This window comes from Lutjanus erythropterus, chromosome 20, assembly GCF_056507025.1.
Source record: "Lutjanus erythropterus isolate fLutEry1 chromosome 20, fLutEry1.hap2, whole genome shotgun sequence".
Lineage (NCBI taxonomy): Eukaryota > Metazoa > Chordata > Actinopteri > Lutjaniformes > Lutjanidae > Lutjanus > Lutjanus erythropterus.
This window is the reverse complement of record NC_139336.1, coordinates 28,383,428-28,401,642: the sequence shown is the minus strand read 5'-3', so window position 1 is coordinate 28,401,642 and position 18,215 is coordinate 28,383,428. Positions and strand designations below refer to the sequence as shown.

Below are 18,215 nucleotides of genomic sequence, written 5' to 3'. Positions count from 1 at the left end.
TGTTTTAGTGACTTAAAAAAAAGCCCCACCTAAAAAAAATCAATATCAGTTTAAATGTAGGGTATATTTTGACTGTTTCTGCTGCTTTACTTTGCTGTCAGACAGCCTTGTCTGACAGGAAACCACTGTTATATAAGCCAAATATCACTCTGCCCAAACCAACCAAACTGTGTTGGTGAAATCTGTTATTTAACTTTCTGAACATGGGAGTTGCTGCTCTACTGTTTCCTTGATCTGTTGGTTTGTTTGTGTTATTGTGTGACTTATGTGTTTTAAAGGGTTAACCCTGTTAGTCTCATGTGACCACCTTTTTGAGCGAGATCTTGTCGAAGTTTTCACTAATTTTAGTGTGTTGGCCAGTTCATGTTGAACAAAAAGTACATGATTTATGTAACTACTGGGGTCAATTCTTAATGTAAACATTAATATTTTTAATAATTTACCATTAGAGGGTTCCTTGTACAATTTACAGCATTAGTTCTCAGAGAATCTCTTTCATATCCAAGCAGAATTCATTATCAAATCAGGCCATTGTGAATCGAATCAAATTGATATGGGAAATATGAAAACAATAACCGGCCTTAGTTAAAACTACCAAACTCCCTGTAAGGCTGGATACCAGAATACATTATATACAACTGGTAGCTACCAAAGTAGTTGGTGTTTGTAGGATACCAAGAATACCAACTCTTACTCTCTTACTCCATTATCATCATCATCATCATTATTATTATCATTAAAAGTTACTCATACTGTAACTTATTTTATGTGAAACCACTCTTGTTCAGTTAGGTTTTATTTATCATGTGAATTTGTTAGATAAATTATATCAGTCTTCTTATCATAAATATAAAGTATTTTGACTTTATTTATATTTTGAATTACACTTTAAACTGTTACCAGCTATTATATTGTTCAATTTCAAGTCCAAATTTGGCTTGGAAATAAAAAAAAGCTGCTTCTTTTTTTAAAAACGGATTTCGTTCAGCCACCATTTAGGAATCTGTACTGTTTTCATGAGTGTGGTAGGAGTAAAGACATTGACGAGAGCGCTAGAAAGAACGCATGTGAATGGAGGAAGGGGATGGACAGTAGTAAGCAGGTCGTGTTTGGGGGGCCCAGTTGGCACTTGAGGGCAGCATGGTTTTGCAACAGGAGGTGGTGCGACCATTTGCAGTCACATGACTGACAAGCAACCCACTGTCACCTCGGAAACCAGGAGTGCCGGCCGCTCTTATCCAATCATGTCAGGAATGCTGACCGTCACTCGGCTCAGGCTATTTCTGCTGTCTGTCGCTAGTGCTTGGTAGTGCTAAGAGTCTGGCATACAGGGATCCTTCTTTTATTTATTTTTTCTTCCCCCCTCACCCTTCCTCTCTTTAGCCTCCACTCTGCCTTTCCTCTGAGTGTAAACTTGTCAGCTCTTTTGCAGTGGCAGTCTAGTTTCTGTGGTGTGACTTCTTTCCTCCGTAGAGTTTACTGTGGGAAGGAAAGTTGTGGAAGAGACTCAGAGAGGGTGGGAGGGGGGTTGGAAGAAAAAAAAGAAAAGGGGATCAGTCATCTAGCCAGCCAAAGGAGAGAAGTGGGCGACACTGAGAGACCGAGCCTGGAGCCAGAGGAGAGAACCAAACAGCCAGTCAGAGGGGAAAGTGCGAGGGAACGGGAGCTGTGGGACGCGAGGTGAAAATGGCACAACGTCTGCGTTTGTACTTTGGCTCAGGCCGCAGTAACACAGCCCCGGAGATACTGGAAGGAGACTCCGAGGAGCAGCAGGGAGACAGTGATGTGGTTACGCCACTCCGCATGCAGCCTCCTTTGGTATCGAGGCCTTCTCAGGAGCCAGCTGCGCAGCACATCCCACCAAGAGCTGTTAGTACGCGGTCGGAACCTTCGCTTAAACGCAGCTCCTCCATGTTCATACCTCAGCTCGCCGCCTACAGTGAGCCGCGACCCACCAAGAGCTCGTCCATGCATATCTCCCTCCAACGCTCCAATGGATCAAGTACTGCAGAATCCCGTGGTCATGCTGATGATGGCCCGCCGCCCTGTTATTCTCCTCCCGGACCTGCGCCTGCCTATACCGAACCAGCAGACGTTCCGCGACATCCACCTCCTCCATACTGCAGCGCAGATTCTTTAAACTCACAAACTTTTGTGACAGAGCCGAACCTGCCCAAACGCAGGGTCTTTAGTATTGGTTCCAATGGCCACGCTGTGTACAGCAGAGGCCAACCCGGTATCAGTGTTGGTGGTATTTGCATCCAGAGGAACTCTCCTGATGGTTCTGACATCCAGCATTTCAGAATCCTTCCTTATGGTGGTTCGGGCTGGTCCGTCCAGCAGCCGAGCTTGGACCAGTGCTCTGTTGTTAATGGTGGAACACAGAGACTAGTGTTTCAGCTCCAGCAGCAAAATCAGAACCAGGATCAGAGCCAGGGCAGGCAACAGGCTGCTGCATCTCAGGAAGAATGCACAGATGTTGGCTTTGCCAGCCCAGGAGGTGGCCGAGTGGTCCGTTACCCCAGAATTCGACTGGAGAGAAGCTCGTCTCATCAGAGGCTGCTGCTGGAGAATCAACACCAGAATAATGGGGCGGATAGCCAGACTGCAGAGGAGAACCAAATGGACATGGAAACAAGAAACAGATCTAATGGTTGTACTTTCAAAATCAGTGGGGATCCTTCCAGAAGACAGCCACATTTCAAGATATATTTTACCCCAGGCGGCGGTGGAGATCAGGATATGAGTCTTGGCAATGATTCGGCAAGGAATAATCCCAAGGTAAATTATTGGAAAACTTTAGTAGGACTGTTTGGTAGGGGTGGAACAAGCTCAAAACAGGGTTTAGTGCTAATAGCTTTTGTGAGTGAGAAATCTACTTGCCAGAAGTCAATTTATACTTGCCTCTGTACAAGTTATTTATCAGCAGTTATCAAATAACAACAAAGACTAAAGTTAATTGTCCTGTTAAATCTCAGAAAATAGCAAAAATTAATATGATTAAATGCAGAAAAGCAGGAAATCTCCGTATTTGAGAGGCTGAAAACAGCATTTTCTGCCATTTTTGCATGAAACATCACTTTGACGATTAATCGATCATCAATAGTTTAATTATTTTTACCAATTGCCTGGTTAGGTCAGTGAGTTGCTAGATTTACTAGCCCAGTGTGGCATGTTGCTGGTCTACATGCCCTGCAAAAATATAAGGTACGATAATACCACAACGAAAAAGTCCAAAAATGAAAAAAAAAAAAAAAAAAGAAATTTATCACAAAAGTAAAATACAAAGGAAAAAATTACAAAATGCCCTAAGTGATAAATCTGATGTTTACAGAAGTTTTTTGATCATGTGAAATTTGTTTTCTCATTTATATTTATTTCATTAAAGAAGGAAAGCAGAGGCATTTTAAGTTAAAAGTAGTCAGTCATAACTGAAGAATGTGCAAAAATATTGCATGAATTGTCTTTGGTGTTGAATGCTCGAATTATGTTGCTAATGTGCAACTGCAAAACATAAACAATGTAGCAGTCAGTAGCAGTTATATAAGATAAAACAAGAATAATGAAGTGAAATAATTACTGTTATAATTAACTGTTTGGTGGTTTAGTGAAAAAGGCTTTAAATGAAATGTAAATATTTACATTTGGCATCTTTCTTTGCAATTTTTTAAGTTGTGTAGAAATTAATAGTGAACAGTCACAACAGATAGTGGATGGGACATCTCGCTCATGACATTGATGATGTCATAACATGACATTTAGTTGAACACTTGATAGCTTGTATGTAGTGCAGCCAGAAGTAGGAGGGGCATGATGTAACAAGTGAGAATCAAGGTGAAATTTAAACCTCCTCACCTAAATTGTGCATACTTTCTGGGATGTCTTAAGTATTTCACATAAACTTTATAAAAGTTGCAAGTGTTTAACTTATTTCAACGGCTGAATTCAGCCTAGATGAGGACAGATCCGTATGGTGCAGGAAGAGGGTGGCGACATTCTGGGAAGTGAAAAGCAGAGACATGGTTGCTGAGCTAAATCGCACACACTGGCTTTCTTTCAGTTCACGACCACAGGCATTTGAGACTTTTACACACATCGGCCAATTCAGTCATGAAAGGAAAACAGGAACAGGAACGGGTAATTTCTCCCCCGTGCACTTGTTGCCTTCTGTTTCAAAGAAATGTGACACTTAAGTTTGGTAATACCCTTAACTGCAGCCAGTGCTCTTTGAGAGTTGGCTGTTTCTATCTTTAGTCTGTTTCGAGCGCGGTTGTTGATTTTGAGAGCGGGCAGGCGGCATGTCTTCTTTGGCTCGAGGTTGGTATGGATCCGTATCCTCGCAGCTGCTCCACGAGTGATTAAGAACTAAGTTGTCGTTGCGGCTCAAACGACGATCGAGACGTTAAACAAGCTATCAGTATCCTGAAAGCCTGAAGTCTTTCGATGTCGCTGTCTTTTCTCCTTTCGTATATAGTTCAATCTTTGGAAGCACAACAAATATAAAGGTTGAACTTTTATAATCAGTGTGTCATATTACATAAGCTTCTTTTTAAATCACTGGACCAGACTTTTCAGCAGTAGCATGTTCTGCTCCCAAGTTTAAAAAAAATAATTGATGATAAACTGAGACTTCAGGTTGCTGCTGTAAATAACAGTAATATATAGTCAATATGTAAATTATGGGGCTGTCATTAACTGTGTAAGGCATCCCAGTTGTTTCTCTCATGTAAGGTTTGCTGCCAGCAGTCTGCAGGGATTCAGCTTCGCACTGTTTCAGTGTATACAACCTGGACATTTGTGGATCCCAACCTTTCTGAATGTTTATTTATGACCTCTTGTTGTGACAAGTATTTTTTACTTCTCAGGTTGATTCATGAAGGTTATAGCAACGTCTTTTTTTCTGCTTTCCTCTACTATTAATCATCTCATGACTCCTAAGATCAGTTATACTCATCCTATTTTGCCCAGGGGCCAATTTTGCACATTAACAGGAGGCCAAAATTAATGAATATATGCAGTTTTTTTTAAGCACAGGTAAACCTTCTGAAAAGGACGACTGGCCCTATTTTCATTGTCAGTAGACCAGTTTGCCTCTCTGTTTTTCTTCTGACGTGTGCTGAAAAGCAGAGACTCAACTCATGTGTAAGTAAGTAAGCATAGAGAAAGAGGTTTTTAAGAGTTTGTATGTTCAACTCTCAGTTCTTCTGTAGCCTCGAACTTAATTGCTGTAGTTTGAAGTTTAGTTTTTCTTTGCTTTGTGTGCTTTGCTTTGTGTTTGCTCTCAGCAGAACAGGACTTTTGTCAGGTTACTGTTGATCAAAACACAACATTTCCTAATTTTACTGCTTCATAATGAAAGCTTTTAGAGTATAAAATAATGCGGGACTTTTATTGTGAAGAATTTACAGTGAGTAAAAAGTTTATTTTAAATGTTCAGCTGCTTGACTAAAGACAAGAGCTTCATCAGGTTATACTTCAAGTGAGTGCAAACTCACTGTACTTGGCTGCAGCCCCGAGTCAAACTGAGTCAAGTCAAGCAGCACATGGTATTGATGGTTAAGGGGCAAAAGAGTCACAGAAGTTAGTGACAGAGGTGACAAGCTTGTAAAAAAGGGGTGAAAATAGCATGTCCAGCTGGGTGTCATGTTTATGTTACTGACGACTGGAGCTGGAGGCAATAAATACCCACGTCTACTGCAGAGTCATATGATGCTGATTGTACTCTTCCCCATTGAAGACGAAAGCCAGATGTTAGCGGCTGTTAGTGGGTTTTTTCATCCACTGTAGTAAACCAATGAATTGTAACTGATTAAACTTAAAGGTGCCCTGTGGTGTACTTGACTTCTAGTAGTGCTGTGGAGCTTTTTCATTTTCTTTTTTTGAGTGGTTCCCAGTTTTGTTTGCCTTGTGCAAGAGGATGTACATGCAAGTGGGTGATGCAATACACAGTCATGACAATTGTTTTACATTTGCAAAATGATGAACAGGTGGAAGTGACGTGCACAGATAGCAGATGTGCACCAAGAAAGGGATGTTAGCTGTTAGCAAATTAACATGGTTGTAAACAATAAAGGTTTTAAGATATTCAAAAAAACAACTGACCAAATGCTTAAATGAAAAAAGTATATTCAGTACATTTGTCAGATGTCATCATAACTTTAGTTTGTTTGCACCTTTTAAAACTGTACACAAAATATAGTAGTGTAATTAATTAATCATCTGCTACAATAAGGGTATGAGAACAGTTTTGTTGTAGTCTCCCCCAGTACCTTAGGTTTCATCTCTTAATTTAAAAACTTTGGTTTGAGTTATTTTTTTTGCCTTGAACTAGCCAAGTTATTGCCTATGATTAATGATGATGGTGCCCATATATCACATAAATAAATAACATAAACCAGTTACTCTCGCCATTCTGACCATTAAGGCTCGATAATAACAATATCTGCAGCATGCTTAGAATTGCTAACCTTGACCTGAAATGTTTTTAGTTCAAGGTGGTGTAAGATTTGGTAAAATATTTCTGGTTTTGGCAGTGCTCCACTAATGCATCTACAATAACATATTTTCAGTCATAGTTTTGACAGCTCTCAAGCCGTACTTGACTGCATTTTTCACACCTTCTCCTTTTTTAAGACTCGCGGTGTTGTGTTACCCCAGGGCATCCCGTTTCTCATGCAACAAGGAAATCCTCATTTAGACCATAATGACAGGTCTTCCCCAACTGGTTGCCTGGAGTTGGAGTGCCCCTTTTTAAAGCCGTGCATGATGGGATACTATGAGCGTGTGTGTGCGTGCCAGCTAGACTGTCTGCAGACAGCTATGCCACCGTGCCGTGCCCTCGTTACAGCCCTGCCTCGACGCCCCCCAGTCGCCATTCACAAAGAGCTCTTGCAGGCCACTGGGTTTGCTATATTTACCTGAGACGGGATTGTCGATGGACGGGGGGCTCACTTTTTATTTTGGTCCGGGAGCATGTGAGAGGGATTCATATTGCTATTGTTGTGAAGGGCTTTTCTCTGTCAGGTCTGATCTCTCGGAGGTGCATGGCATTGTAATTCAGTCGTGTCAGCACGGAGACTGTTGAGTAGGTGAGACAACCTTTTCACACTTCACTGCCAGCCTGGACGTGTTCCAGGTCGCTCTATATCATAACCTCTTCGTCTGCTGCCACCTCTTCATGCATAGCAGTTCAGTACGGCTACAGCAGGCAGTGCCCATTCTTATCGCTCTCCTCCTGTGGTGTCCAGGAATGCTGCTAGTTTTGGTTTCATTTGTTGAAGTCGAATAAGAACGAATGGAATTTGATTTGTGGTGCACCATCATTGAAAAATCAGCAAAACGTTTTTGCATTCTCATCTCAACTTTTTCTTAACTGTTTTGTATTATGCAAGTGTGCCACTTAAGGCTGGGTGTTATTTAAAAGATTATAAGCTGGGGCGAATACCGGTACCCTTAAAATGATACTAATACCAATGGAGTAATTAATTTGGTAAGGTTCTCCTTTATTAAGAACATTTGCAGTGATTGGCTACAAGTCAGGGTGCAAAAAGGAGCAGCTGCAGGTATTGTTTGACTGGAGAAGTTTCAATACTACTTGGTATTGGGTGATTTCAATCTACATTACCTTTATTAATTGATATTATGTACTGAAACCCAGCCCAAGTGTCACTTCATATTCAGCAAATGGTGGCAAATAGTAAAAAGGTGAATGTTATGAGTTTGAAGTCCTGCTTTCAGGGATCAATAAAGGAAAGTCTATCATTTTAACAGCCTTGTCAGTTGAATTAAGGGCTGTGCCATATTGTATTGTTCACAACATATAGTAATATTTTCTTAATGATAAAAATGGTAATATTACAGAAAAGGAGTTAGTTTTAAAATGGCTTTAAAGAAAAAGCAAGCGATCAATGACTGCAACAGGAAGCGGAGCTCAAGGGGAAGTCTTCATCAAAGAGATGGACGACTGAACATGTGCCATAACAGGTGATGTTGCAAGATGAGTGACTTGCATAAACTTGCATGTGAAATTTGGTGAATTTATAATTCTTATAATTTGAATTGTAGAGTCAAACAAGATCATGTCATCACAGTTATGAAGTATATTTTCAGTAGGATTTTCAAACTCAAAATGACTTCAAAGTAATGAATCCACTAGTTGAAAACTTTGGTTTAGATAACAGTAGCATAATTGCACATGACAACAGGTCTGGACAACTTCTAAATAGTTTTTGTGCTTAAGTTTTTAAGCAAGTCAGAATAGAAGAAAATCTGTGAATGCTTCAAATTTGTTTGAATTACTCGTACGAACCACCTACGACCCAGATCTGATTGTATTGGTGGTTCTTATATGAAGCTCAGTATGTTTGAAAACTGTTGATATGTGTTCTGTGAATTATTGGGACATTACTGCTGATTTTTCTTAATGCTGTTAGCACCACAAATAAAATTGCATTCACGTCCATTGTTTGGTTAGTGGCAGAAGTCTCAGAAACAGATATATAAAACCCAAAACTATCTGCATACAGCTCCAAATTTGTGAAAATTAGTAAGTAAGTAAGTGTTTTGTTATATTGGTGAAATGACCTGTGTTTTCCTCACTAAACTTTTCTCACTAAAGCGTCCCGGTCCTTTATCTGCCTCTTTAACTCTGCGTCCCTCCTCCTCCTCCTCTTCCTCTTGGTTATCAGTTACCCCCCCTCTCTGAGTGTAACCTGGCCCTGAGGCAGCTGCAGGCTCAACTGTGACCCTTTGATGACTCTGCAATTATATCCCTCTGCATACACATACCCACAGCTTAAAATGCTTGTTATTGTTAAGGTCAGGAAAAAAAGAAAGAAAGAAAAAAAAACAAACAGCCGTGTATCCCAGGAGTACATGTGTGTCATGAGATACTGCGATTTCATTGCTTACAAGCTGCAGTGCCAATATTTTTATAGGTTAAATCATGTCAGCAAATGAGATTTCCAGGTGAGGATTATTCATAGCGACTCATCGGTGCTGAAAGCTTTGGCTGGTTTTCAACATTCATTGTAATTCTAAACTTTATTTACACAGCAAAGTGTTTCACAAATTCACATTGTAGGTTACAGATCAACACATGTGAAAGAGCGTAATGTGATAGTGTCACACTAATGCTGTGGTCCAGGTTGGTTTTGTTGCTCTCTCCCAGTTCAGAAAAAGCTCATGATTCACTGTTTTGAATTAACTTTGGGAGGTATGCAAAGCAGTAAGTGAACTGTTGAGTTGGTTTGGGAAATGAAAGCAGATACAGCTGTAATTTACACAGCAGTGGTTCTGGCTTTTCCAAGAAGAAATTGTTTAAACTGTGTGTGAGTCAGTGAATGTGTGTGAGAGGAGTAGCCTACACATGCATTCACAAGTGTCTGTTTACTTGCCTGTGCATTAATAACTCAACGTTTTAATGTGATTCATTTGTAACCTTTCACCATTGAATTCCAGGTCTGTGGTGGGGGGCCCACTGCCCTGACTTCCCAGCACTGCTCTTACTTTCTCTTTTAGATGATCAGAATAGAGCTGCTAATCCTTTAGCTGATTGAAAGAAATTTAGCTGCCAATTATTTTGATAATCAAGTAATCATTTCAGTTATTTCTCAAGCAAAAAACATTTGCTGTTTTTCTCCTGTTTTGCTTTAAGGTTTTGGACTGATGGTCAGACAGAAGAAGACATTTGAACACGTCACTTTGGGAAATTGTGATGACCTCCCTTTTTGTGTGACATTTTATAGACTAATTGGCAGATAATTGATAAAGAAAATAATTGTTTGGTGCAGCCCAAACTTAGAGTGCTTGCTGTATACCTCAAAAGAGAAATAGATAATATATTTACTGCTACATGCTAAGTTGAAATACTTACAGCCACAGTGTCCTCCTTAGAACTTTCTAATTTGGGCTGGAATTACTTTTTGTTTGCCAGTTCCACATTAATTAGTGTTCAAATTCATGCCGAATATTCAACAAATGAATAAGCTTGTTGTTTTTGAGTCTTAAGAGATCATTAATAGTCTTGTAGAACATGCAGATGTTTATAACTGTTAAATTTAGCAAAATATTAATGGACTTTGGCAGGCAGTAAGGCAGGCGGTCACTGAACTCTAACTCCAGAGTGCGTATTTTCATAGCAGTGGGTTTTTGGGTCCAGGATAATGGGCTTAACCTTACATCGACAGACAACTGACAGTTATAAACAGCTGATAAAGTGACGGTGTGGGACTCATTGTCACATTCACTCAAGTAAAAGAGGTTGTGGAGGTTTGGCGTCTGTGCAACCTGCTAGAGCTCTGAGTCTGGGAGGGAGAGGACAGGGGAAATGACTCCCTTCAACCATAGATTGTATGTTAAATAAAGCTTTCAACTTATGTGTTGTACCATCTGTGGCTTCAACTCGCTATTTGGACTGCAGTACTAATTTTCGAATGCTAGTGTCTTACATCTTTCTCCATTAACTTTCTATCAATGTGAAAAAACAGGATTCAGTCAGCACAGTTGTAGGAGAATGCTGACCACACAGGTTGGTAATTCACCTCAACACTGTGTGTTTTCCCCTTCTCTTCCCCTGCATCTGATGAGATTTAAGTAAGAGCTAAGGACTAAAGAAGTTGTTTTGGACCTTTTTTTCATACGCACATTTTCCTTAAAGCCCATCTTTGCTGACTCAAATTTTAAAAAGGACCACAAATATTGAATTTCATTGTCAAATCAAATTGATATACAGGGTTCCCCATGCTTAATGTTCAGTTGGAAATTGTTTCCATAACTCCATATTAAATTTTTATGACTGCAGTGCTTTTGTGCAGCAGTGAAGCAACTTTTACAGATGCCACAACACTGAAAATTTCTTCTGTTGTGCATTAAAGCTTGAAGAATTAATAAACAGTTATGATTGCCAGGTTGCTTTTTAATTGAAAGGTAGTATTCATTTTCTTTACTGTTGATCCCATGGCAACCATCCACAACCCACAGGTGGATCATAACTCAAATTGAGAAACAGTGGACCAACAGAAGTATCTTGTATTTTTTCAACTTAGCCTTTCCTATCAAACCAGTGTCTACAAACAAACATTATTGTTGTCTAAATCAGTTGTGTCCCACACACAGGCGTCTTCCAAGAATGGCCTTTTCCATCTCACACAGGTAATCACTGCTGCGGGCTGTGCAGCCCAGCCATCCATCAGTCTCCCCTTTTTCCTCTCAGTCTGTATTAATTACGACAAAAGGACGGACAAATCTGCGGGCCTCTTAAAATCTGAAACACAAACCTTCCCTGGTTCTCCCCTGTTGTCACCGCTATCCTTCTCTCCCTCTGTTTGGCTGACTTGGCTTCACATCTGGTGGCAGTGGATGTTATTTTTCCTTGCTGGGTTCACGGGTTCTTCTCCTATGAAATGATACCAAAGTCCTGTCCAGAAATAAAACTCCAGACTGAGCCTTTCTGCCTGGACACTGGAGGAAATATGTGCAAATTGGCAGAGAAGATGAGCCAAAACAAACTAGAGCAATTACTGATGATAATTTCACTAACATGTGGAAGAAATTCACTCAAACATCAGTGATCTGAGATTTTCAGATCACTACAGGTGTCCATAAAAAAAGGCTCAAGGTTATTTCTGGATGGGCTGTCCATGAAATGAAAATCTTTGTCTTTTTCACTCCGTCTGTGCCAATGACACAAAATGCTGCTGGATCTTCTGGTATATTTGGTAATTCACCTCAACATTGTGTTTTTTTTCCCCTTCTCTTCCCCTGCTGGACATTTCGGTATTCCCCAGACTCACTTAGAAAGCTGCTACTTCTAAAATTAAACTGCTGAAGGTGACTTTCTTGTTTTTTTCTCCCCTAGACCAGAGATGATTTCCTGGGACAAGTTGATGTTCCTCTCAGTCATTTGCCGGTGAGTTATTTGTATCTGTGTGTGTGACTGACGGTTGTATCACTGTTTTGAATACTCAGCTGTTTCTTATCTCCAGTTTTTGCTCTGCCTTATTAACCTCTGTGAAGGTCAGGGAGTGAGTCTGTTTGTGTGTGAGTCTTGAGTGTGAGAAAGTGCTCGCCACACAAGTAGCTCGTTGTTGTAATCAAACAGCGTTCTCCTTGTTAGACGTGGAAAGCGGGATGTCTAGAATGTAAACAGCGGTGACGGTCCTGATTGAATGGAAACACCTACTCTGGTCAAACTCACACATGCATGTACTTGCTTGGAAACCGTTGAGTTCTGGGAGATAACAGCTTTTTACAACAACAACATGTAGGACCTGTTTTTACAGTTTAGTTTTGATGTGAGCGAACAGGACCTGAAACTCAGCAACAAACAGTGTGAAGCAGCACCTCCTCCACTCAGCTCAGAGCTCTGCTGTCAGACTGGTTGTGTCTCTCTGAAGTTCTGTCTAAGTTGTGAACCTTTAAAAGCGCATCAGTAAAAGGTGTTGGGGTTAATTATTAATGTCCTGTTTGGCTCCCATAGGTCCAGGAAATTAGCAGCAGATAAAAGCTGAGTCATGTAGAGAGATGAAGGCAGGGGACGGGACAGAGAATAAAATTTGGTCCTGATGCAGCTGATGTTTGGCGTCTCCCCGGGACCAAAACTTACAAAAATACATCACGAATTGCTGTGCTGATAAAGAACACAACAAACCATAAATTTAAAATTGATATGAAATGCATTTATTTCATTACAGTACATCACATCAATAATGAAATTTGCTGAGTGTAATGTTAAGTTTCTCACCACCTCATAATGAACTTTGACTGAGATGCTAGACGTCTCTTACTTTGAAACAGATTGATCAGGAGTGCAGCAAAACGAGGCTTTGCACTAAAATATTGTTGTCCACATTTTCCATCATGCTCCACCTGAGTGGTTTGTTCAGTTTACTGTTTTATGTTCAAAAATGCGAATGATATTTTCTGTTACGCTCCTGTCCCCACCTGAACCTGCCATGTCCTCAGCGTCCCCGGAGTTAAGAGTCTCTGTACATCATTTTTTCTGCCACTAACAAATAAATGAAAACCTGGTAACTTTTAACCATTAGTGAAGTGGCTGTTACGTTTTTTTTGACCCCAGCTGTATTTTACAACTGTGTTTTTGGCTCTGTCTCCCCCCTGTTGAAAATAATTAAAGGGTTGGCATCACTGAGAGCTACTCTCTGTATGTCATTTAGTGCCGCTTCTAAAAGGGAAATATGGTATACATTTTACTCAATTTTCAACCTAATAAAAATGGGGCCGTGACTCATTTTGGGTCACAACCCAAAGTTTGGAAAATGCTGAGCCACTGCAGGGCTTGTATAGATGATGTGATCTGCATCGAATGTGTGTTTTAAGTCGATTCACTTGTTTGATGTATGACTCCATGTAGGAATTGCACTCTTATTCACAGTTACTGGACATTACTTTAGTCATTGCTTTTCTTTCTATGCTAGCTTCTCCTGGTCCTCTTTTACGTTTCGTCAGTCAGGTCAGCCATGTTGACTCATCTGAAGCAATCTGGTAGCTGCATTTGCCTTGTGGAAGCTTGAAACTTGTTCCAAACACAGTTTCATGCACCGTAAAGCATGAAACCTTGTGCCAGCTCATGCGCTGTACATAGGCCTGTTCAGCATGAGTCACACATACGATAGGGTACATGTTGTTTCAGGCTTTTAACAGCAGTGTTTTCAAGCAATTATTTGGATGCATTATTTACAAAACTCGATATCAATTCTTAATATGTAAGATGTTAAGGGCAGTTTGGTATCAGCAGCTCAAATTATCATTATTTTTACACAAAACACTCAAGATTGTACTTAAGATATGGAAAGTCTGATTCAATAACATGTTACAGAGCAGTATGTGGTGAGCAGCCAGTCTGGACTGGTTTGGCTCCGTCACACGGCAGTGGTGGTGGGAGATTGCTGTGAATTACAAAAGACCTTTTTGCTGTTCAATATGTAACAGGAGAGGCTCGCTATTGCATAATGATCCCGGGGTGGCTGTGCAGAGGGTTCCAGCCGTGCTGTAAACTCATGACTCTGATATTTTGATCCTCTCCGACATGTGTATTTGCTTGTGTGTTCAATTGATTCCTGTCAACAAACGCCTCCTCTTAATTTCGCAGACGGAGGACCCGGCCATGGAGCGTCCTTACACGTTTAAAGACTTCCTGCTGCGGCCCAGAAGGTCAGTTTTTACCGTATGTGACAGTCAGGATGTAACAAGTAAACAGTCACCAGTAATTCAGTTTCTTAGGGTAAATTGCGTCTGATTTGCCACCATTAGCAAGTGCAATAGACATTGACAAATTATTAAACTCGCAGTGACTTTAATCTATGTGAACTGGAGTCAAGATCATATGACCGTCAGTTGAGCAAGGAAGGTGAAAGACCATCTGGTGCTAAAAGGCAGTTTGGAAACTCCCTGCATTTCTAAGCATTAGTCTAGTAGGGGCTCTGAGGGCGCGGGCCACCTGGTTTTTGATGTACTGTTTCCAAGTGGGTCCATTTTTGCTGATTCTAGTCACAAGTCGAGGGTGAAGGGTTACCTGCGTCTGAAGATGGCCTATCTGCCCAAACAAGGAGGACCAGAGGAGGAGGCTGGAGACATGAGGGAGGAGGCTGAGGTAAGGTCTTGGCTGCCATCGTTATTGAGTTTGTTCTAACTGTTGACTTAGCAAAGGCATCTTTTTGTTCATAAAAACATGAAGCCAAACCAGATTCTAGTTTTATTTCTTCCTTCCACACAAAGAAAACACAGTTCTAGGCGAAAAGGAGAAAGCAAGTCTCCAGATTTGGACCAATAGAGAATGTGTGAGTGGTTTTTGCTCCGAATGAGAGGAGAGAGGATGGCTCTTCTTTTTATTCTTTTCTCTAAGAATTCAGGCAGCATCTCGCTGCCAGTATCTGGTGAAAGTCTTTTCCAGGTCAGCATATGGAAAAACCATTTACAATACTGCCTGTTATTTGGAGAAATAGGAGCTTCTCCCCTTTTTTCTTTGTGTGTGTTCTCGCATGTGTGTGCGTGTTGAAGTGTGGATTTCTGGTGGAGTGTGAGAGAGGTGCTATAATTTTTCAGAAAGTGACAGGCTTCACAGATAAGGTGACATTTAGCAGCCAAAGTACGAAGACTTCAATGCCGCTCTGCTAACATCAATGTGAAAAACCCTTCATTTTCAGTCTTGTTTTCTTTTTTACCTCTGAACCTGTATTACATCAGCTTCACTGCTTTTTTTTCATGGTTTCTTCTCTGCCAACCCATCCTAAAACAGAGAGTTCAAATATGTCAACGCTGGTAGAGATATCGAAGCCCATGAGCTCAGTATTCCATCCTGTGGTTGGAGATATCCCACCCAACGAGTGGACAAAAATAAACACTAGTAAATATTAACACAAACATTTTAAACCACAACACGGCAGCTGAATCCACCATCTTTGATGCACTTCCATGCTTGAATCCTAAATCCGCCCTGTTTACTGATGTTCATGCGTGTCTGACAGGCTGTCAGCTCACAGTGGGAAATCTGTGACCACGGGGTCTTTGGCCTGAGCTGCCGCTGAGTTACTCATGCTACCTTATGGCAAAAAAAATCTGAACTTTTTCTCTTTCAGGGATGGGATGAGTCTGCGGACTCGGGCCAGCGACCCCAGCAGCTGCTGCCCCCGTTGCCCCCGGGCTGGGAAGAGAAGGTGGACAACCTGGGACGTACCTACTATGTCAACCACAACAACCGCTCGACGCAGTGGAAACGGCCCTCCAACATGTACGCCCCGTCTCTGTCCTTGTGCTTTTAGTTTTAAAATACATTGGTGCATTAATTCTCCATTAGACTCAAGAGCCCCCCTGCTTCTGGCCAAGCATGTTTTGTTACAGATTAAACAAATTAGATATAACATGTTAATTAGTGAGTTTAGGTGGTGCTGGTGGGGGTATTTAGCTTTATTTAGTATATAGCTAAGATAAGCTAATCTCCCACAGGCTTGGCTTTAGTTTCATATTAAGGTGACAGATATGAGAGTGGTTTTGATTTTCTCATCTAATTCTTGGAAAGTGAATAAATATATTTGTCAAAATGTCAAACTGTTCCTGTAAGAAAATATGCAGGTGAGATACAACAATAGCTTGATGGACACATAAGCCACAGATATCATGTATCCTCATTATTTCCTCAAGTTCACTCAGTCTCCTCAGTCAGAATGAGCCTGCACAAATTTGAATGGCAAGTGGTAGAAAGTAGCTGGAACTGTCTGTATCCCCCATCCAGTCCTACTCAAGAATTTCACTATAATGCTACCTTATGTGTCGATTTTGTGACTTACTAACAGTTTGCTTTGTATCACATCACTTCTTCTCCTTCAGGGACGTGATTTCAGAAGTTGAGAGTGACAATCAACAGCGGCAGATCCATCAGGAAGCACACCGTGTTTTCCGTTCGAGACGCCACATCAGCGAAGACTTGGAGAATGAGCACCTGGAGCCCAGGGACCTGGACAATGTGAGACAGATGAATAAACATATGCACTGTACAGCATTCGCATACTGAGCCACAGCTGCCGTAAGTGATAAAAATGTTATTCGTGTTTCACGGCTGCGTCTCCTTGTCGCTCCTGCAGTCCTGGGAGCTCATCACAGAGGAGGACCCTAACGACGCCATGGCCCAGTCTCTGCCAGGCCCCTCCTCCGTCTTAACGCCACAACACCCGCCGACGCCCGTCACCCAGGAGTTCTCTGAAGACTTGAATCTGAGGCTGTCACTCACTCCTGATACCAATGGCGAGGTGGCAGGACCCAGCTCTGCTCTGGTGAGAAAGCAATTTCAAAAACCTGGCTCACTCCACATTTAAACGACTTAAAGGGGTAGTTGTTTCAAACTGGGTTGTACGAGCTACTCACCGATAGTCAGTGTATTACCTACAGTAGATGTTTGTTGACACACCCCCAGTTTGTAGAAGCAGCAGGAGTACCAGCTCAAAAGCTGTGCGATGGACAGCGTCAGCAACAAAACATGTTTTAATCACCTAAAGAGGGGTGTCACAATTTCAATATTAAATCCAAAATCAATCGAAATGAGCTTTCGATTTCAAGAATCGATCAAAAAAGGCATTTACTTTTCTTTCCACACCCACCTACTTGAGTCAACCAGTGCTTTTTACTGACGGAAAAAAAAAAACAATTCTTCAGCGATGACACAGTGTAGCTTACTGGCTGTTACAATAGTCTTGATACCATAAATAAGATTATCTTTTTAAAAATGAACATGAAAATGACAGTCGTCAGGGCATAAAACCAATGATCTGTTAATTATTGCAAATTAGGACTTGATACTGATAGTCTGACAAAGGCAGAGCCGTGCAAAATAAAAATAGAAAAATGGAATCGTGACCTTAAAATCAGACGTCATATTGAATCATGGATTTGGAGAATTGTGATTCTCCTACACCTAAATAAAATCTCACTTAAAAAAAACCACAATATCAGCTCAAGTATATGCTGTTGTATATTATTTTTTTTCCTCTGTGTGTATGAGACATTCTCGAACCACCAAGAGTGGCTCAGCAGTGACCTTCAAATGTGTCTGTTCAGCCACATACCAAGTTCTCCCTGAGCAATGGCCAAACAGGCCAGCTGAACCGACAGAAGTAATACAAATGAATAACATTACGTCATAACACAGAACTGCTGACACAGTCTAACCTAAGGGTAGTAGGCCTAGCCAGCTATGGCCTGTGAGAAAAATGCTCAGAAGGCTGGATGCCCATACACCGATAAGTTTGAATGTGAGCTGAAATGTCAAAAGGAGGAGGAGAGAGTTTCCAAACATTAAAAAAGAAGGAGAGTCTTCAGTCTGATCCCGGGATCGGCTCGGGTTTGTTGGTGTTTTACCGCAAGACGCAATACACAAGCTCTCCACACCAGACCTTGTTCTCCTCCAATGAGCGTCATTCGCGTCAACAGGACCTTGAAGAAAGGTTTCATGTCACAACAATGCTATGTTTAAAATGTTTTCATCGTTCTTACTTGCCATCACACAGCCTTTTCCGACAGGAAACCGCTGCAATATAAGCCGAATATCACTCTCTCCCAACTAGCCAGACTCCATTGGCGAAATCATTAATTGCTTGCTACTTGCAGAACGTGGGAGTTGTTGGTCAACCGCTGCCTCTGTGTGTTAGTGTCATTGTGTTGCTGTGTGACTTTGGTAAATCCAAACTAACCTTTTAAACACTGAA

The 18,215-nt window shown here is 41.2% G+C and overlaps 1 protein-coding gene across 12 annotated transcripts in view; it reads left to right on the top strand.

Moving 5' to 3' along the window:
* nedd4l (NEDD4 like E3 ubiquitin protein ligase) overlaps positions 1–18,215 on the top strand; it is a 68,553-nt gene that overhangs the window by 19,856 nt on the left and 30,482 nt on the right. For 3 of the 12 annotated variants that reach the window (XM_084746319.1, XM_084746317.1, XM_084746316.1), the window contains exons 6-11: positions 11,858–11,908; positions 14,111–14,172; positions 14,509–14,611; positions 15,597–15,748; positions 16,345–16,480; positions 16,599–16,787. In XM_084746319.1, the coding sequence (XP_084602445.1) occupies positions 11,858–11,908; positions 14,111–14,172; positions 14,509–14,611; positions 15,597–15,748; positions 16,345–16,480; positions 16,599–16,787 (693 nt within the window). Of the gene's footprint in view, positions 1–1,296; positions 2,782–11,115; positions 11,152–11,857; positions 11,909–14,110; positions 14,173–14,508; positions 14,612–15,596; positions 15,749–16,344; positions 16,481–16,598; positions 16,788–18,215 lie in introns of those variants that run through there. The other 9 variants (XM_084746315.1, XM_084746314.1, XM_084746313.1 and 6 more) reach the window with 7 other exon arrangements.